This window comes from Myotis myotis, unplaced genomic scaffold (assembly GCF_014108235.1).
Source record: "Myotis myotis isolate mMyoMyo1 unplaced genomic scaffold, mMyoMyo1.p scaffold_m19_p_16, whole genome shotgun sequence".
Lineage (NCBI taxonomy): Eukaryota > Metazoa > Chordata > Mammalia > Chiroptera > Vespertilionidae > Myotis > Myotis myotis.
Genome location: NW_023416320.1, coordinates 238274 through 258455, shown reverse-complemented (window position 1 = coordinate 258455; position 20182 = coordinate 238274). Strand labels below are relative to the sequence as shown.

General features: G+C 68.1%; 1 protein-coding gene across 2 annotated transcripts in view; it reads left to right on the top strand.

Annotated features, from left to right (window-relative positions):
* The window catches only part of ADGRB1 (adhesion G protein-coupled receptor B1), a 59876-nt gene that overhangs the window by 30513 nt on the left and 9181 nt on the right, over positions 1-20182 (top strand). For both annotated transcript variants that reach the window (XM_036337856.1, XM_036337855.1), the window contains exons 18-23: positions 9027-9165; positions 14645-14748; positions 16373-16475; positions 17490-17640; positions 18355-18424; positions 19694-19760. In XM_036337856.1, the coding sequence (XP_036193749.1) occupies positions 9027-9165; positions 14645-14748; positions 16373-16475; positions 17490-17640; positions 18355-18424; positions 19694-19760 (634 nt within the window). The remainder of the gene's footprint in view (positions 1-9026; positions 9166-14644; positions 14749-16372; positions 16476-17489; positions 17641-18354; positions 18425-19693; positions 19761-20182) is intronic.

Sequence of the window (20182 nt, the reverse complement as noted above, 5' to 3'; positions counted from 1 at the left end):
CTGACCCTATTCACATTGACCCTGACCCTGGTCACACTCAGCCCTGACCCTATTCACACTGACCCTGAGCCTGGTCACACTCAGCCCTGACCCTGGTCACACTCAGCCCTGACCCTATTCACACTGACCCTGAGCCTGGTCACACTCAGCCCTGACCCTATTCACATTGACCCTGACCCTGGTCACACTCAGCCCTGACCCTATTCACACTGACCTTGACCCTGGTCTCAGCCCTGACCCTGGTCACACTCAGCCCTGACCCTATTCACACTGACCCTGACCCTGGTCTCACTCAGCCCTGACCCTATTCACACTCAACCCTGACCCTATTCACACTGACCCCTGACCCTGGTCTCACTCAGCCCTGACCCTGGTCACACTCAGCCCTGACTCTATTCACACTGACCCCTGACCCTGGTCTCACTCAGCCCTGACCCTATTCACACTGACCTTGACCCTGGTCTCAGCCCTGACCCTGGTCACACTCAGCCCTGACCCTATTCACACTGACCCTGACCCTGGTCTCACTCAGCCCTGACCCTATTCACACTCAACCCTGACCCTATTCACACTGACCCCTGACCCTGGTCTCACTCAGCCCTGACCCTGGTCACACTCAGCCCTGACTCTATTCACACTGACCCCTGACCCTGGTCTCACTCAGCCCTGACCCTATTCACACTCAGCCCTGACCCTATTCACACTGACCCCTGACCCTGGTCTCACTCAGCCCTGACCCTGGTCACACTCAGCCCTGACCCTATTCACACTGACCCTGATCCTGGTCACAGCCCTGACCCTATTCACACTGACCCTGACCCTGGTTTCACTCAGCCCTGACCCTGGTCACACTCAGCCCTGACCCTGGTCACACTGAGCCCTGACCCGGGTCACACTCAGCCCTGACCCTGGTCTCACTCAGCCCTGACCCTGGTCACACTCAGCCCTGACCCCGTGTCTCATTGGAGATGACTTGAGTGCTCTCACATTGTTACGCATGCGTCACTAGCTGGTGGGCTGTCTCCTCCTCCGACCCCCGGGACAGCCGAGTGTGCGGCACACTCATCTTGGACAGAATGAGTCAGAGGGTCCCACCCACACTGCAGACCCTACGCGTCTTGTTCTCATTACACATGCACACACATGTACTCATGTTCACATGCTCACACGCACACACGTGCACATGCATGGGCTCAGCACCGATGCGGGGTGTCATCACATACTTTGTAAACTCCAGGCCCTGACAGGCCCCTAGAGACCCTTCCGTCAGGAGTCCTGCCATGTAATCAGCCCCTCCTCTGAGTGAGGAGACCCAGTGCCCCCCTTACCCTGGCTGACGGGGCTCAGGGCCCCTCCCAGCACCCCACGTCACATGGCAGCAGCAGTGAGGTCTGGGAGCAGGCATGTTGGTGGGGGAAGGAGAGTCCTGCAGACAGGATGGAGGATGGAGGATGGAGGATGGGTGGGGGGTGGAGGATGGGGCATGGGGCATGGGGCAGTGAGGAGATGGGTGGCTGTGTGGAGGATGGAGGGTGGAGGATGGGGAATGGGTGAGTGGAGGATGGAGGGTGGAGGATGGAGGATGGGGGATGTATGGAGGATGGGGGATGGGTGAGTGGAGGATGGAGGATGGGGGATGGGGGATGGGTGGAGGGTGGAGTATAGGTGGAGGGTGGGGGATGGAGGATGGAGGATGGAGTACGGGTGGAGGATGAGGATGGAGGATGGGGGATGGGGGATAGAGGATGGGTGGAGGATGAGGGATGGGTGGAGGATGGGAATGGAGGATGGAGGATGGGGGATGGGTGGAGGATGGGAATGGAGGATGGAGGATGAGGGATGGGTGGAGGATGGGAATGGAGGATGGAGGATGAGGGATGGGTGGAGGATGGGAATGGAGGATGGGGGATGGGGGATGGGTGGAGGATGAGGGATGGGTGGAGGATGGGAATGGAGGATGGAGGATGAGGGATGGGTGGAGGATGGGAATGGAGGATGGAGGATGGGGGATGGGTGGAGGATGGGAATGGAGGATGGAGGATGAGGGATGGGTGGAGGATGGGAATGGAGGATGGGGGATGGGGGATGGGTGGAGGATGAGGGATGGGTGGAGGATGGGAATGGAGGATGGAGGATGGGGGATGGGTGGAGGATGGGAATGGAGGATGGAGGATGAGGGATGGGTGGAGGATGGGAATGGAGGATGGAGGATGGGGGATGGGTGGAGGATGGGAATGGAGGATGGAGGATGAGGGATGGGTGGAGGATGGGAATGGAGGATGGGGGATGGGGGATGGGTGGAGGATGAGGGATGGGTGGAGGATGGGAATGGAGGATGGAGGATGAGGGATGGGTGGAGGATGGGAATGGAGGATGGGGGATGGGGGATGGGTGGAGGATGGGGGATGGGGGATGGGTGGAGGATGGGAATGGGGGATGGGGGATGGGGGAGGGGTGGAGGATGGGAATGGGGGATGGGGGATGGGGGATGGGTCAGTGAGGAGATGGGTGGCTGTGTGGAGGATGGGTGGTCTGTGCTCTCTCCCAGCCACGGGCCCCCAGCACTGCCTCCCTCAGGGGGCCCCTGCCCCAGGGCACGTCCTGGTCCCTTTAAGAGCTGTGCCCCATCCTCGGTTTCCGTGGAGAGAGCAGCGAGGGGCCGGCCAAGCAGGGAGCGAGCGGAAGGGAGACTTGGCAGCCCCCCGAGTCGCTGTCGGTGGCCCGTTCCCAGCCGAGTTCTCCCACGCCAGCCTGCTCCTGGTGGGCAGGGCCGGGCCGGCAGCCCTCACAGAGGCCCCCAGTGAGCATGGGGTGCGCTCTGCTCCCCACCTGAGGAGGCCAGGGGGGAAGGGGGTGCTGCCCTGGGCAAGGCCACCCCCCACCGGAGCCTCTGCCCGTCTGTGCCCCCATTTTGTCCTGGGGGGCAGCCGGGCGGCAGATGCCTGCTGGGGGCCTGCCTTCTCCTGCGAGGAGGGACTTGGAAGGACAGACAGGTCCCGGCTGGGCCATGGGCCACTGGGCTCTGCCAGGCCTGTGCCCTCCGCCCGCCGGGCCCTCTGCCCTCGTCGTCTCGGGGGGCCTCACCTGTTGGGGGACCTCCTGCCCATTCTCCTGCCCCCACCCCTGTGCACTTCTCCGCTCAGACCCCTGTGTCTCTGCTTCCTGCCCCAGCGGTTGCGCCCTTGCCCGTGGTGCCAGGAGGAGAGAGAGGAAGTGTCTGAGCTCTGCGGGCGCCGACTCGGGGGCGGGGGGGAGGTGGCATAGACACAGGAGAGCCTCCCTAGTTGGCAGGGAGCACTGACTGGTGGGGTCCAGTCCCCTTTCTTGGCCTTGGTGCCGAGGCACCCGGGCGGAGGGGTGGCACAATGACCTGGAGGTCACCTGAGGCGGCTGGGCATTTGGGCGCCGAGTGAACGGGAAATGCCTGGCGGGTGGGCGGGTGGCCAGGGCTGTGCCGGACAAGGCGGAGGTGGCGGCCTGGGCTCCATCCATCGTGGTTGTCGGGGCTGGTGGTGAGCCCTGTGTGGCGGGACGCGGGTCAGTGCGCGCTGGATGTTGTGATGGGCTAGCACAGCCACGGTGCTGGTTCTGAGGAGGTGATGGCGGTCCCGGACGCTGCGATCGGGGAGGTGGTGCCGGGGAGCACAGGGACAGGGAGGGCGGTGACGGCGGTGGGGTGATTGTGCTGATGGGGGGGTGGCGAGAGGATAGCATTGGCAGTGGTGATGTTGGCAGCGATGGTGGCGATGGTGGTGATAATGTGGGTGCAATGGCAGGGTTGCTGTTGATGATGTGATAGTTGGAGATGGTGGCAGTGCTGGTGGTGTTGCTGTGATGGTGGCATTGGCGTGGTGTTCGTGGCAGTGATGGCGGTGATGCGGTGGCAGTGGCAATGATGATGATACGGACGGCGTTGGTGATGGCAGCATTAAGGACTGTGCTATAGACGGGGTGTTGATGTTGGTGATGGTGGTGGTGGTGCTGATGGTGCTGACGGTCGCAGGATGCGTGTGTCACCCCTACGATGATGGTAGTGATGCCGGGGTGCTCGGATAACGTGGTGGCGGCGATGACGGTGGTGGTGGCGGTGGTGGCGATGGTGATAACGGTGATGATGATGGTGATGGTGGTGATGGTGTGGTGATGGCGATGACGGTGACTGTGTTGGTGGTGATGATGCTGATTTGATGTTGGTGGTCAGTTCAGTGGCAGCTGTGAGGGTGGGGATGCGGTGACAGTTAAGGTGATGCTGGTGGTGGGCTCAGCTCTCGGGAACTTCAGGTCCCTCCTCGTGGGAACCCAATGGCCCTATGGCACTGCTGACGAGGGCAAAGGGCACAGGTAGGGTCCCTGGTCTGAGCCTCTGGGCTGGGGAGTCGGAAGGTGGAGGGGTGTTGGCAGGACTCCCGCCCTCCCAAGCCCATTCCTCCCCGTGGGCTGGGCAGCCCAGGGCCCCTCCCTCTCCAGCAGCCCACCTCCCTGGCAGGCTCCTGGGGCCTCTGTGGCCCTGCCCAGCCGGTGGTTGAGGCGGAGAGGAGCGGGGCCCTGGGGAGGGCCCAGTTTCCAGCCCAGCGGGGGGCGGGCCTGAGGCTGGCAGCCCTGACTCAGAGTGGAGGCGCCAGGGGCCAGGAGCGAGGAGAATGGCATCTCGGATTGCGGGACACGAGAAGCCCTGGGGGCCCTGGTGGCGGATGCAGGGACGCTGAGCTAGGCCCAGACACTGCTGACTGCAGGGGGCGCGGGCCTGGGGCAGGGTCTCACCGAGGAGCAGAGGGATTGGGGGGCATGGGCCTGGGGCAGGGTCTCACCGAGGAGTGGAGGGATTGGGGGGCATGGGCCTGGGGCAGGGTCTCACCAAGGAGCGGAGGGATTGGGGGGCATGGGCCTGGGGCAGGGTCTCACCGAGGAGTGGAGGGATTGGGGGGCGTGGGCGTGGATGTTGGCATAGGGAGCACAGTGGAGGGGTTGGTGGGCACAGGCACGGACGTTAGCATAGGGAGCACAGCGGAGGGATTGGGGGGCATGGGCCTGGGGCAGGGTGTCACCAAGGAGCGGAGGGATTGGGGGGCATGGGCCTGGGGCAGGGTCTCACCAAGGAGCGGAGGGATTGGGGGGCATGGGCCTGGGGCAGGGTCTCACCAAGGAGCGGAGGGATTGGGGGGCATGGGCCTGGGGCAGGGTCTCACTGAGGGGTGGAGGGATTGGGGGGCGCGGGCGTGGATGTTGGCGTAGGGAGCGCAGTGGAGGGGTTGGTGGGCACAGGCACGGACGTTAGCATAGGGAGCACAGTGGAGGGATTGGGGGGCGCAGGCCCAGACGTTGGCATAGGGAGCACAGTGGAGGGATTGGGGGGCGCAGGCCCGGACGTTGGCGTAGGGACCGCAGTGGAGGCGACCCCTGAAGATCATGCAGGCCGGGCCGAGGCGATGGAGGCTCCCAGCAGCCCCCGCCTGCACCTGTGGAGACAGCTGCCCACTCCCTGTTCTCCCCTGCGGCGTGCTGTGCCCACTCAGCTTCTACCATGTGGGAGGACACCTATGAGTCACTCACACTCCAGTGTGAATTAGCCCATCAAACCCCAGGGGACCCTGACAGCCTCGCCCCATCATAGCAGCTGCTTCCTGGGCAGGAGGGAGGCATCTGAGCGCAGGGAAGGCCCGGCCTGGCGGGGGTGGGGGGTGGCAGGGGCTCTTGACGGGCCTCTGGGTTACTGTCCTGATGTCCCTGACGCCCGCCCAGGGAGGACCTGCAGACCGGAGCAGAGCCTCACTGAGGGAGGGCCAGGCAGGGGGCATGGGGACCAGGCGGGGGTGGGGGACTCTGCAGAGGAGGAGGCTGAGGGTCAGGGACAGGCCTCGCTGCAGGAGCCAGGAGCTGGCCATGCCTATGGCCGCGGATGGAGCCAGCCAGGCCCAGCAGGTCAGCTGGTCTGATGGGGGAGGCAGGGCCCTGCCCTTCTGGTCCTGGAGGTGCTGCTGCCCCAGCTCTGTCTGGACCAGCGAGGGAGGCGCAGGTGTCGCTGACCCAGATTCCTCGGGCCTGAGCTGGGGGAGGGGGCTGGCTCCGTGACCCAGATAGTCCAAGTTTGTGACGCTCAGACAAGAGGTGGCCACGGTCTCCCCCGTGGGGAGTGGTCGCCGTGGGCAGGTGGAGGGGACTCTGCCTGTCTTAGCTGTCCCTGCAGTGGGAAGGAGTGTGGTCAGACATGGGGAAGGACTTCCCGGTGCTGTGGGAGGAGACGGCCCTGGGCAGTGGCCCCCAGGAAAGCGCCGCTGACTGAGTGCTTGTCCGGCCTGGGAGGGGGCCTCGGGGTCCCTCTCACACCTGTTCCTCAGCCCAGTGGGCTGGGCCTGGGGGGGCCGGTCAGAGAAAGCTGGGAGCTGGCCCTCCTGCGGTCCTGCTGTGTGACCTTGGGCAGGAGGGCCACCTCTCTGGGCCTCAGGGTCTTTATTCGGAGAGTAATGATATGAGGCACAGGGGTGTGGACAGGGTCCCCGTGTCGGGAGCGAGCAAGCCGTGCTGCAGGCCCCGAGTCCCGGCAGCATCCTGAGGGGCCAGCGCTGCTCCCTCCCGCCAGGCCTGGCGCGTCCCCATGGGCTCCGTGGGCTCCGTGGCCGGGGCTGCAGGACCCTCAGCAGAGTGGGCGCCGCCCTCACTCCATGGCCCCGGAGGCTGAGAAGCTCATCGACTGGCGTTCCCCCAGGAGGTGGCGGGCAGCTGTCTGCCTGGCGCCCTGCAGCCCCGCCAACACCGGCTGGGAACCTGCCAGGCTGCTGGTCCCCGCCAGCCTGCTCCCCGCACCCCAGGCCTCGGGGTGCGTCCCCTCCCGCCCTCCCAGCGGCCCTCAGGCAGCGGAGGCGGGGGTGTGCTTCCTCCCCCACCTGGAGGAGGAGGGCGGAGGCCGAGTCAGGGGCTGGGTGGCACGGGGAGCAGAGCGGGATTTGAATCCGGGACTGGCTGGCCACAGAGGACGGCCCGTAAGAGTCACACGGCAGTGCGGCCGGTAGGCTGGGCGGCGGGAGAGGGCGGTGCGGTCCCCAGACGGGAACGGGCACGGGAGGACTCCCTCCGGAACGCTGTGCCCTGCTGTCTCCTGAGCCCACTGGGTGACACCACCCGTCAGGCAGGGAGAGGGTGGCGTGGGGTCAGGGGTCAGGGGTCAGCCAGCGCTCAGTGCTTCTGCCCTTGTGGTCCTGGGGGTGGAGAGGCCGGTGAGGCTCTGACCAGCCTCGGCCAAGGGTGCGGGGACCGGCTGGGCCTGGGGGTCACTGGGAGGCTCCCCGGGACCCCACAGCCCTTTCTGTCCTGCCATCGCCCAGGTCTCCTTTCTGGCTCTATGCTTTCCCTGAAGGAGGGAGGAGGGAGGGGAGAAGGGGGAGGGATGGAGGGAAAGGGGAGGGAGGGGGAAGGGGTCTGCTGGGGCCTTCGTAGGCTCTGCCGTGGCTCCCTCTGTGCTGGGCCCCGCAGGTGGCAGGCCGGCAGCTGGCCACTCAGGCTCTGCCGGGCTGTGGCCGCACACGGGGGCCAGCAGGGGTGCAGGTGGCCGGGGGCTGGGAGGCTGAGGCAGAGGGGCCGGGGCCAGAGGAGGAAGGCAGGCCGGCTCTGCATTCTGTGACAGAGGCCCCTGGAACGGAGAGCTTCCAGCCCCCGCACCCTGCCCTATGGACCCAAAGAACAGTGCCCATGAGAGGGGCGCCCCTCCCTGCACCTCAGAGATGAGCGGGCAGGTGGGGGGGCAGGGGAGGCTGCCGGGTCACAGAGCCCTGGCAGCTCCTGGGCCTGGAGGCAGCTCTGCTCTGCTGTCGCCTTGGGCGCCTCTCACCCCCTCAGGCCTCAGTTTTCTTTCTGTGAAATGGGGCAGGGCCTCCCCTGCGGGGAGAATGTAGGGATGGAGCAGAGGGGAGGGTGTCTGGCCTGACCCGCGTGTCCCTCCGCCCCTGGCGCTCACACCCCAGCATCTGGGAAGACGCACCGGCACAGCCAGCCCTGCTGGCGCCGAGCTTGGGATCTGTCTGCTCCCCGCTTTAGAGATGGGGGAACGGAAGCTGGGAGGGAGGGGTAGGCAAGTTCCTGAGGTGACAGCCGGAGGTGGGAGGCTTGCCAACCAGGTGGTAGCAGGTGTCACTGTGCCGGCTGGCGAGGGCAGGGCCGAGGGGCGGGCCAGGCGCCTCCGGGGTCACCAGGCAGACAGCGGCTGAGCACCAGCCCCTCCCCGAGCGTTTCCGTCTCAGTCGTGTCTCTCTGGGCAGCCTGGAGCCCCCCACGGCCGCAGGCACGGAGCCCTGGGGTGCCCACCCCCCATGGGCACCTCCGCAGGCCAGGCCCAGCCGAGGCCTGGACACTCCCAAGCCCCTGCCTGTGCAGACGGCCTGGAACGTGGGGGTTGGCTCTACAGGGAGGGTGTGCCCGCAGGTCAGGGCGCACTGAGACCCTAAGAGCCCGAGTGTGTCCGCGGAGACAGCCATCCCCGGCCTGCGACAGGGTGGGGGGGGGGTCTGGCCAGCCCCGGGCGCGTGCTGTCCGCTCCCCTCTGGGAGGGAAGACTGTGCCCAGGGCGCCTACAAGAGGCACCAGGGGCGCCCAGGCCTGGGTGGGGGGGGCTGGGGGAGGGGGGAGGGGGGAGGGGCGGGGGAGGGGGAGGGGACGGTCCCAAGGTCACGAGAGCGATTGCCCGGGCAGGGGCGGCAGGAGTGGCCCCTCCCCACGCCAGGGCCCGGCGCCCACCCCGCCCTCGGGCGCCCCGCACCCGCCCCCGCCTCGCTGGCCGCCCCCTCGGCTCCGGCTCCGGCTCCGGCGCTGGGGCGGCGCGGCGGGCGGGGCGCTGTCGGCTCGGCCCGCGCTCCCGATAGTCGCTCTCCCGTGGCTCCGCGGCGGCGGCGGCGGCCATGGGGCGCGGGGCTCCGGGGGCCGGCGGGGCGGGCGCCTGGCCGGGGGCGCAGGGGGCGCAGGGGCAGGTGCGCGGCGGGCCGGGCGGGGGGCGGGGGGCCGCGGGCGCGGCGCCGCTCACGCTGCCCTGTCTCCCCCAGATCCTCCCCCGCCCCCCCGCAGCTCGGGCCCTGGTCGTGGCGCGGCTGCCGCACGGTGCCCCTCGACGCCCTCCGGACGCGCTGCCTGTGTGACCGGCTCTCCACCTTCGCCATCTTAGCGCAGCTGAGCGCCGACGCGGTGAGACCCCGGGCGGGCGGGGCGCGGGCCGGGAGCGCGGGGGCGGGGCCGGCGGCGGCGGGGAGGGGTCGGGGCGCCCGGCAGCCCCCCCCACCCGGGGCCTGGCTGCGGGGGCCGGGCCGCCCCCGGGGAGGGTGCGTGGGGGCGGAGCAGGCTCGGTGTGGAGTCGGGCACTGCCGGCGGGCGCAGCGGGGCTGGGGTCCCAGGAGTGACTGCGGGGTGAGTCCCCCCTCCCCGTGGGTCCTGGCCCCTGGGGGTGGGGGGGGTCAGTCCCCGAAGGAGCCAGGCTGGGCCCCAGGCTGTCCGGCGCGGGAAGGGCAGGGCCGGGCCGGGCGGGGCTGTGCAGACCCCTTCCCTTGGGGTCCCCACCAGCAGGTGGCGGGTTCCCACCTTGCGGGGAAGCTGGGTGCCTGCGCCTTTCCTGAGCCCTTCCCCGAGCACCCCCGCGGGACCACGGTCTGTGGAGGCGGCCGTGCGGGTGGGGGTCCTGGAGCCTGGGTGCTGTGCTGGCCCGGCCCACAGCCTCCCCGGGAAGGCCCCTCGTCCCAGGGGCCTCTTTCTTGTTCTGAGATTCTTGTGGGGGCTGCCAGTTTCTATGGTGACGGCAGCTGGGGCAGCTTGCTGGCTGGGGCCCTGGGTGCGGAGTCCAGCCACTGGGGCTGCAGGGCCCTGGGCGGCCCAGGCTGCGCTCATGGTCCCAGGAAGGCCCAGCCCAGCTCGGGGCCTCGCTCCCGGAGCCCCTGGCCCGGGCCTGGTGCGGGCGGCAGATATGAACAGACTGGGGGGGCGGGAAGGGGGGGCTTTCCTGGGTACTGGGCCCTCATCGCCGGGCGGAGCAGCTCTCCCCGCGTGGACCCCGGTTCCATGGGAGGCGGCTCTGGCCTCTCTGGGAATGTCCACCCACCCCTCCCCTGTGGGACACGGTGGGGAAGGCGAAGGGCCCTCCACGGGGTCAGCGCTGGGCGGGACCTTAGAGGTCACTGCCACGAACCCCTGTGGATAGGCAGGGACACCGAGGTCTGGGAAGGGCTCCTCGCCCAGGGTCTCGGCGAGTCTGATGGACGGAGGTCTGTGGTCTTGGCCCTGATCCAGGGGCGCCCGCCCCATCAGGCCGCTCCTAAGAGGCTGTCCCCGCTGGTCTTTCTGGTTCTTCTGGGGGCATGGCAGTGGAGGCAGCAGTAAGAGCCATCCTGGGGGGCTTCCTGGAGGAGGTGGCTTTCTGGATACATGGTCATCAATGCCAGCAGCAGGCTGCACTGCACGGGGAGCAACCAATGGGACCGGGCTTCCTGAGTCCCCTAAGGGGCCAGAGCGAGCAGGGCAGGGCCCAGCCCCGTCCCAGGGGTGAGGAAGGCCCAGGGCAGGGGGCCTTTGCAGTGGGATGCGGCCCTGTGTCCCCTCCTCCAGCCCAGCGCCGGCCTAGAGGACACTGTTGGTCGAATCTTGAAGCACAGGCTGCTCCCTTGCGCACGGGGACCCTGGCCGGGCCTCAGTCCCTCTCAGCCTCAGTTTCCCCCTGTAGAGGGAGGTGGTCCTGGCCACTGAGGGTGGCGGCCGGTGGGAGCCCCTGAAGCGGGGCCCTTCCCAGGCGGGCGCTGAGCTCGGCGGCCTGGCGTGGAGCACGGGCTCCGTGAGGGTGGCGCACGGGTGTGGGTGGTTGTGCGCGGTGAGGGGGCTTGACGCCCAGGGGGCCTTTCTAGGAAAAGCCAACCCGTGCCTGGTGCCTGCAGGTTCCCCAGGCCCCACCGTGCAGGAGAGGGCCAGCGGGTGCAGGGCCTGCTGGGGGAGTCCCCTGGGGGGGTGGTGTCAGCCTCACCCCCATGTTGGCGTACACTAGGGGGGACGGCCGATGGGCCAGGCACCCCATCCCCAAATTCCAGAGGAGACAGCTGAGGCCGAAGGCACAGGAGCCCCGGCAGCCACAGAGCCACCCACTGGCCGTGGCACTGAGCGCGAGCTGCCGGCTCAGCCTGTGTCCTCCTCTGTCAGATGGGCTCCGGGCCCTGCCTGGGTCTGTGAGCCTCGAGGGCATGGGGTGAGCTGGGAGCAAGCGTGCCGGAAGGACCAGGGGGGCCTGTCTCGCCGCCTCCCTCTAGTGCTCCAGCTCTCGCTCAGTGAGAGGTGACCCAGAGGTGCCGGGGGAGGGACCAGGAGCCAGGGGGAGACGCTCAGTGAGAGGTGACCCAGAGGTGCCGGGGGAGGGACCAGGAGCCAGGGGGAGACGCTCAGTGAGAGGTGACCCAGAGGTGCCGGGGGAGGGACCAGGAGCCAGGGGGAGACGCTCAGTGAGAGGTGACCCAGAGGTGCCGGGGGAGGGACCAGGAGCCAGGGGGAGACGCTCGGTGAGAGGTGACCCAGAGGTGCCGGGGGAGGGACCAGGAGCCAGGGGGAGACGCTCAGTGAGAGGTGACCCAGAGGTGCCGGGGAGGGACCAGGAGCCAGGGGAGGCGCTGTCGTGCACCCGCCGCCCCGTGCGGACCCCTCTGAGTGCCTGCGGTTGGGCCAGACCCCAGTCCTGCTGCCGGGGGTGCGAGCTCTGAGGAGGAGACTGACGGCTCACAGGGGCCTGGGGCAGCCCTGGCGGGGGGGGCGGGGGGGGTGTGCTCCCAGATCAGCTGACCCTCTTGGGGGCAGTTTGAGAGATGGGAGGAGGAGGAGGTTGGAAGTGGGGCCCTGAGGGGTGAGCAGGAGGGTGAGAAAGGCGAGAAGCAAGTGGGAGACGGGGTGGGGTCGGAGGCAGGACAGGGGGCTGGCTGGGGTCCAGAGAAGCTGGACCTGCACCCCGGCAGTGGGAAGCTGGGTGGCTGGGAGATGAGAGAGGATGGGGTGGGATTGGGGTCCTGGAGGGACCCCAGTAGGAGTGAGGGCAGAGTAGCCCACAGCAGGTGGGCTGCTGACAGAGGGGAGCTGGGCCCGGTGCGTGGAGGGGTGGGTGCTGCGGGCCTTCGCCGCAGGTTGGGGTGGGAGTCGGGTCTGAGCGGCAGAGGCTGCGGCACCCGGCATGTGGTGGGCTGGGGTCTGCAGTCCCAGGCCAGACCCGAAGCTGACGGGGAGCAGGTGCTGTGCGCGCCCGGGAGCCAGCGAGGTCCGAGATCTCTGGCGGGGCCTGGAGGGACGGAGACAGGACGGAGGAGCCAGGGCGTCAGGTCCCGGCTGGGTCGCTGCCAGCTGCGCTGAGTCACAGCGGTGAGGGGGCCGGTGCACCTCCTCCAGCCGCGGTGGGGGGTGAACGAGGTAATAAACAGCCTGTGAGCACAGCTGGTGCTGGTGGTGCTTCTGTGCCTGACACCGTGTTACCAGTCCCCACAGGCTCGCAGTGCAGTGTGACCAGGGCCAGGGCTCAGAGTGTGACCAGGGTCAGGGCTCAGGGTGTGACCAGGATCAGGGCTCAGAGTGTGACCAGGGTCAGGGCTCAGCCTGTGACCAGGGTCAGGGCTCAGAGTGTGACCAGGATCAGGGCTCAGGGTGTGACCAGGGTCACGGCTCAGCCTGTGACCAGGGTAAGGGCTCAGCCTGTGACCAGGATCAGGGCTCAGGGCTCAGCCTGCGTGTGGCCAGGGCTTGTCTGAGTGGGTAGCTGGGAGCGGTGGGTGGTGCTGGAGCAGCGACAGGCGGGGACGGTCACACCTGCTGTTGGAAGGAAGCCAGAGCAGGAGGTGCAAGCCTTTGGGGAACAGAGTGGGAGTTCGTGGGGCAGAACTGACATCCGAACAGCCACGGGGGTCCTGGGCTGTGGGGACCCTGGAGGCTCAGTGCGAGGTGCTCAGTCACCTGGGAGGCGGTGGCAGCTCAGCTGAGCAGCCGGCTGTAAGGCCAGGGGAGAGCACAGGGCAGAGGGCCCAGCACGCAGAAGCCTGGGGCGGCACCGCGTGCCCTGCTCGCCGTCCCCAGTGCAGCTCTCCCGAGGCCGGGGCCTCCTGAGGCCCTGCCCACTGCTGTCCCCTGTGCCCTCTGCGTGGACCTGCGGGGCAGGGCTGTCCGGAGAGGCGAGTGAGCCAGGAGGAGAGGGGGCGGCGGCCAGTGGGCGGGCTGCTGGGGTGTGGCCGCCAGGCCCAGTGAGGACAGGTGGACGCAGATGGCCGCGGGGGTTGGAGCGGGAGCCAGCCACGTGCAGGCGCACGCCACTTGCTGGGCCACCCGTGACCCGTGTGCGGGCCGAGGGCCAGCTCGGTGCCCTAGAAACGTTTGCTGGGTCACGGTGCCCCCTACAGTCCCCATCCCGCTGGCCTCCCAGTCGTGGGCCTCGGGGTGTCCGTGGGTAGATTATGGGGTAATGGGGCCCCACTGTGGGTCTGAGCTCTGTCGGGGATGGTGGCACAGAGTGCGGGCGGTTTGGGGTGGCCGAGGTGGCGAGGCTCTGTGCTCCCTGGGGTACTCGGGGGCCTGCTTGGAGGAGGCGTCCTGGCTGGGCCTGGTGGGCGGGCAGTGCTGCCCGCAGGGGTTCCCCCGAGGACAGTGGGAGCAGACGTGCCCGGCGCGCACAAGGCCCCGGGCCGGTCGGCATGTCATGGTGTGTGTGCTGGGCGTGTGGGTCTGCAGCCCCCGATGGGCGACCACCTTGACCTGGAAAAGGAGGGGGAGAAGGGGAGCTCCCAGCAGGGGCTCCGGTCCCCCTCCACACTGGCGGGAGCTTGGTCGGCACAGCTACGCCCATCAGGGTGGCCAGGCCTGAGGTCCCCAACGGGCTGGGAGCAGCCGAGAGGCCTGCAGGCAGCCAGACCCCAGGGAGGGTCAGAGGCCAGGGGCGTCGTGGGCCTGGGGGGGGGGGGGGGCAGCTGACCTGAGTGCCTTGGGAGCCCAGCCCGCCCGCCCGCCCTCGGCATCCTCTCCCTGCCCAGGAGGTGGCCGCTCAGCTCGGACAGGCAGTGGAGCCTCAGAGAGTGGGGCTCAGAGAAAGTTCCGGGCCTGAGAGGCCGAGCAGGGCGCTGGCCGTGGTCCTGAGCCCCTTCCCTGGCAGCCAGCGACCAGCGTGCAAACTGATGTACGTGCTGGAGCTGCACCCCAGGCCCTGTCCCCAGGGCAGAAAGGTGTCGGCTCCAGGGTGGGGACCCTTAAAAGCCCCCCACTTCCGGCCCTGCGGTGCCCACCAACTTCCCCAGAGCCGGAGGCAGCAGCCGGGAGGGGCCGCAGAGCCAGCCTCAGTGCCCGGCTCTGGGTTCCGGTCCCCTCGGGCCTCACGCCGGCCGGCGGTGTCTGCGGGCCCTGGGCGCTGCGGGTCGTGCGGTCACACGGGCGAGCGCACGGGGCCCACACGCGGGCCGGGTGGGAAGGAGGAGGCAAGCCCGGCCCGGGGCCTCGCAGAGCCGGGGGGCAGGTGCTCCCACATCGCCTGGGACCCGGGCGGGGCGGGGCGGGGCGGGCACAGGAGGGGCCTCTGGTGGCCTTTTATAAAGTCCTCAGCTGCTGCTCGGAGGAGAGCTCGAGGGGCCCAGCTGCACGCCGCCCAGCCCCTCACGCTCTTCTCTCCCCAAACCCCCAGAACATGGAGAAGGTGGTGGTGCCGTCGGTGACACTCATCGTGGGCTGCGGCGTGTCCTCCCTGACCCTGCTCATGCTGATCATCATCTACGTCTCCGTGTGGAGGTGGTGTCCCCGGCGGGGGGGGGGGCCTGGGGAGGGGCAGCCGGGGTCACACCGCACCCCTTCAACCCCAGGGGCCTTCCGGCTCCTGCCTCACGCTGGCCCCTGGCAGGTGCCCTTAACCTCCGGGGCCCTCAGCCCCCTGGCCTGGCTGTCTGTCCTGCCACCGGACGTGCAAGACCATGGCCTTCCCAGAGCGTGGAGGGTCGCAGGCTGGGGACCCCCCTCAGCCCCCTCCCCCGGGCCCTGGTGCCGTCTGTAGGCTGGGCCCTGGGTGCGGGCGGTGTGGGGGACCATGCGCGTGCGGGTGCGGGTCCGAGCCAGGCCCAGGCGCCACGGATGTGCGTGAGGGTGTGAGTGCCAGTGGGTTCTGGGCACCGTGCGCCCCGTGGAGCAGAGCTTGGGCTGGAGCATGAAGTCAAGGTCACCTGCCTGCCCGCAGCCCCCACCCGGCCCGGCTCCACGGGCAGCGCAATGCCAGCCGCTGATGGAGCTGACATCGCGCCCCGAGGCCAGCAGGGAGCGGTCGATGTGGCCAGTGGGAGGGCGGCCTGTGCTGAGGCACCAGGAGGGTCAGCACCCAGGGCCCCTCCCCCGGCCCCGGGTCCCCTGTGGACAGGCTGTGCCCTGAACCCAGTCCTCCCCTGAGCCCCAGCCGGCCTGCCCTGCTGTCCCTCCAAGGAGGGCCATGACCTCCCGGGGTCACATGTCACACCAGGCACGGTGGGTGTGGCTCTGCAGTCCCACTCAGCCCCCACCTTCTTACCTCACAGTGAGGATGAGACGGGGGTGGGGCTCAGGGCATGGGTGCTGCTGGGAGCAGGCAGGCAGTGAGACCAAGAGTGCAGCTGTGCTCAGTGGCTCCCCAGGGCTCTCCTTGCACCTGGCTGTGCTGGAACTTGGTGTGCGGTGAAGTGGACGTGGTGGTGGTGGTGGTGGTGGTGGTGATGGTGGTGGTGGTGGTGGTGATGGTGGTGGTGGTGGTGGTGGTGGTGGTGTGGTGGTGGTGGTGTGGTGTGGTGGTGGTGGTGGTGGTGTGTTTTGTGGTGGTGGTGGTGGTGGTGGTGGTGGTGGTGGTGTGGTGGTGGTGGTGGTGGTGTGTTTGTGGTGGTGATGGTGGTGGTGGTGGTGGTGGTGGTGGTGGAGGTGGTGGTGATGGTGGTGGTGTGGTGGTGGTGGTGGTGGTGGTGGTGTGGTGGTGGTGGTGGTGGTGGTGGTGGAGGTGGTGGTGATGGTGGTGGTGGTGTGGTGGTGATGGTGGTGGTGGTGGTGGTGGTGGTGGTGGTGGTGGTGGTGGTGGTGGAGGTGGTGGTGATGGTGGTGGTGGTGTGGTGGTGGTGGTGGTGGTGGTGGTGGAGGTGGTGGTGATGGTGGTGGTGGTGTGGTGGTGATGGTGGTGGTGGTGGTGGTGTGGTGGTGGTGGTGGTGGTGGTGGTGTGTTGGTGTTGGTGGTGGTGATGGTGGTGGTGGTGGTGGAGGTGGTGGTGTGTTGGTGGTGGTGGTGGTGTTTGCTGGGAGGAAGTGTTACCTGGGGAGAAGTGACCCACGGTCTTGGTGCAGCCATGGGACCCCAGCTCTTGTGAGGTGAAGCCCTGTGGGCGCTGATCACGCCTCCCACCTTCCCCAGGTACATCCGCTCAGAAAGATCCGTCATCCTCATCAACTTCTGCCTGTCCATCATCTCCTCCAACGCCCTCATCCTCATCGGGCAGACGCAGACCCGCAGCAGGGTAGGTGTTTGGCGCTGCCACCCCATTCCAGGGTCCCCAGATGGGGTAGGTGATGGGGTGGGGGGTGGGTGATGGGGTAGGCGATGGGGTGGGGGGTGGGTGATGGGGTAGGTGATGGGGTGGGGGGTGGGTGATGGGGTAGGCGATGGGGTGGGGGGTGGGTGATGGGGTAGGTGATGGGGTAGGCCAGTGGTCAGCAGACTGTAGCTCGAGAGCCACATGCAGCTCTTTGGCCCCCCAAGTGTGGCTCTTCCACAAAATACAACGTGCAGACGCGCACATACAGTGTGATTGAAACTTCATGGCCCATGTGCAGAAGTCGGTATTTTGTGGAAGAGCCACACTCAAGGGGCCAAAGAGCCGCATGTGGCTCGCGAGCCGCAGTTTGCCAACCACTGGGGTTGGCGATGGGATGGGTGATGGGGTAGGCAGTGGGGTGGCAGTGGGGTGGCGGTGGGCGATGGGAGCTGAGGGAGGAGGGGCTCAGAGCCACTGGAGTTCTTCTCACTGCTCCTCTGGCCACGGCCGCCGTATGGCTCGGGCCCAGGCGGGGGCAGGTGTCACCTGGCCAGGCGGGCATGGGGACGTGGTGTCCCGAGTCTCCAGCTGGACGGTGCTTTGTGATGAGCCAGCTCAGCCTGTCGCCAGCCCTCTGTGGGGCCCAGGCTCTGTCTGAGCTTGTCTGTGCCCTGTCTGGTGGCCCTGGCCTCGGGGTCACCACCGACGGAACAGATGGGCTTGGAACCGGGCCCTCGAGTGGGCCCCCGGCTGGCGTTTGATGCGTCTGCGCTGGGGGTGGGTGAGGAAGACGGGGTGGCAGGGTGTCTGTCCCTGGCAGTTCGTGGGCAGGTCGCGCCGGCACCCACAGCCCATCTCAGGGCCGTGGACCTGGCAACCCGTCGGTGACTTCCTGCCTGGGGTTTGACCTGGTCACCGACGCGGTCCCTGGGCCACTCACTGGGTGGGCGTGGGGCCCGGGACGAGCGCCTGCCCACCTCCCCGCCCGCCCGCCAGGTGGTGTGCACGCTGGTGGCCGCCTTCCTGCACTTCTTCTTCCTGTCGTCCTTCTGCTGGGTGCTCACCGAGGCCTGGCAGTCCTACATGGCCGTGACCGGCCGCCTCCGGAACCGCCTCATCCGCAAGCGCTTTCTCTGCCTGGGCTGGGGTGAGTGCCGCCAGCTCCCAGGTCCCGGCTCCGGGGCCTCCCTCCTCCCTCCCTCCGCCTCTCTCCCTCCTCCCTCCACCTCCCTTCCTCTTCCCTCCACTCTCCCTCCTCCCTCCACCCTCCCTCCGCCCCCCTCCCTCTGCCCCCCTCCCTCCGCCCTCCTCCCAGTGGCTGGGTAAGTTACTAACACCGAGTCCATCCTGACCTTTGGATTGTCAGTGACGCTTTAGAGCAGTGATGGGAACCTTCTGAGCTGGCGTGTCAGCATTTTGAAAAACCCTAACTTAGCTCTGGTGCCGTGTCACATATAGAAATTTTTTGATCTTTGCAACCATAGTAAAACAAAGACTTCTATTTTTGATATTTATTTTCTATATTTAAATGCCATTTAACAAAGAAAAATCAACCAGAAAAATGAGTTTGCGTGTCACCTCTGACACGCATGTCACAGGTTCGCCATCGCTGCTTCAGTGTAAGTACGTCCGGCCGCTGTTGGGGTACACTTACGCCAACCGCGTCTCCTCCCGAACCTGAAAGCCGGCGGGCCTGGCGTCCTGGGCTCTCCTTGCTCACCTGCAGCGCTGCCCCCCAGCTCTGCGGTCCTCTCCCCGTGCACCCCGCCCCCTCTCACGTCACATTCCCTGCCCCTCCCCGCCCTCCGCTGGCACAGCCTGGTCGGCGGGGCCCGACGCCCTCTTTCTGGTCCTTCCACAGGGCTCCCTGCGCTGGTCGTGGCCATTTCCGTGGGATTTACCAAGGCCAAAGGGTACAGCACCATGAACTAGTGAGTCGGGGCGGGCGGGCGGGGATGTGGGGCGCCCACAGGGCACCCAGGCCCTCCCACTGCCCTAGAAGGGCCTCCATCTCACAGACCAGGAAACCCAGGCCGGAACAGGGTGGGGGCCAGCGGCCTCCTCCCTCCCATCAGCCAGCTCCTCCCGGGCCGAGGGCAGTGGGATCGGAGAAGCCGTGCTGGGCTGTCAGGGCCTCCCGCCGCCTCCTTGGGCAGGTCCGTCCACCTCGCTGAGCCCCCGTCCCCATCCGTGGGCATCTGCCTGCCCCAGCGGGACTGCAGGGGCGCCCAGGGCAGGGCCGGCGTGGGGCCTGCTGCACAGAGGACATCAGGGAAGACCTGAAGGGTCCGCGGGGCGAGGGCCAGGGGCCTCGGAAGCCAAGCCCGGGGCTGAGGGGCGGCCCTGGAGGCAGGCGGCTGCCCAGGTCGGGGAGAGGACCCAAGGCCTCCACGCCTGCAGGGATGGGGAGGATGGGTGGCCAGAGGCGGGGGCGCCGCTGATACTGGCTGTGCAGGTCGGCTCACTGTGGGCCAGGGGACAGGATGTGGCCGACCCTGGAGCCGCACCCCGTCTGGGTAGTGGGGGGCAGAGGCCGTGCATGAGGAGCCGGTTCCTGCAGGCCCAGGGGGTGAGGCTGGGAGGAGGGAACCCCAGCCTGCGGGGTCAGAGGCGGGTCAGGAGAAGATGGGGGTGTCGAGTGGGGCTCTGAAGGAGGAAGAGGAGTTTGTTGGACAGATAGCCGGGGCGGAACGCTTGGGTTAGGCTCAGGAACACGTGAAGGACACGGCACCCCCGCTGGGCTCCAGGCCCCCGTGGGCCGCCGTGGGGGGCGTCCAGGAGATTCGGGGAGGCTTGGGGTTCACGTCAGAGTGAGGGGAGAGGAAGGGCCAGAGGCGTGAGCAGAGGGCCAGGCCCAGGACCAGCCCCGTGTTTGGGCATCGCGTCAGGAGGGAGGGTGCGCGTGTGAGACTGGGGAGGGTCCAGGAGGAGACGGGAGGGGACGGCTGAGGGAAGGGGCCGGTCAGGGCACCTGGGCCCCCGCCGCACCCCAGCTCTGGGCCTGCCCCTCCTCATAAAGTGGGGTGCCGCCGGGCCCCTCCCCGAGGCTCTGAAGCTGGAGAATGAGGTGAGGGCCCCGGACTTGGGGGCCTTTCGCCCGAGCTGATCCGTCGGCCCCTCACCTGCCCCCGGGAGCTGTGGTCCCCCCTGTGCTGGGGCGGGGCCCACGCCTGGCCCGTCAGCACCGTCTTCCTCCGCAGCTGCTGGCTCTCCCTGGAGGGGGGGCTGTTGTACGCCTTCGTGGGACCCGCTGCCGCTGTGGTGCTGGTAGGGGCTGCCCCGAGGCCCCGGGCTCGGCCCTCGGTCACTGGGGGGCGGGGGGTGTCCACGGTCCCCTGGCGCTGCCGGAGAGCGGGTTGCCTGATCCGTGGGGACCAGCTGCGCACCTGCCACGTGGGCGCGTGTTTGAGCGAGGGACGGGCTGGGTGGGGCAGTAGCCCGTGCCCATGGCACCCCCAGTCCCTCACCTGGAGAAGGTGGGAATCAACGGGAAGAAACCCTGAGGTGACCCAAGCCCCGGGGTCACCTGCCCTTCCGCATGTCCACCCGCACGTCCACCCGCATGACGGGCTCCCAGGTCGCGGCGGCGCCTGTCCGGTGGGAGGGCCGCGTGGGGGCTGGAGCTCCGGTGCCCAGCCCTGTGGGGGCAGGAGGACCCGGCTAGCGGCCGAAGGAGGCGGCGGGGTGAG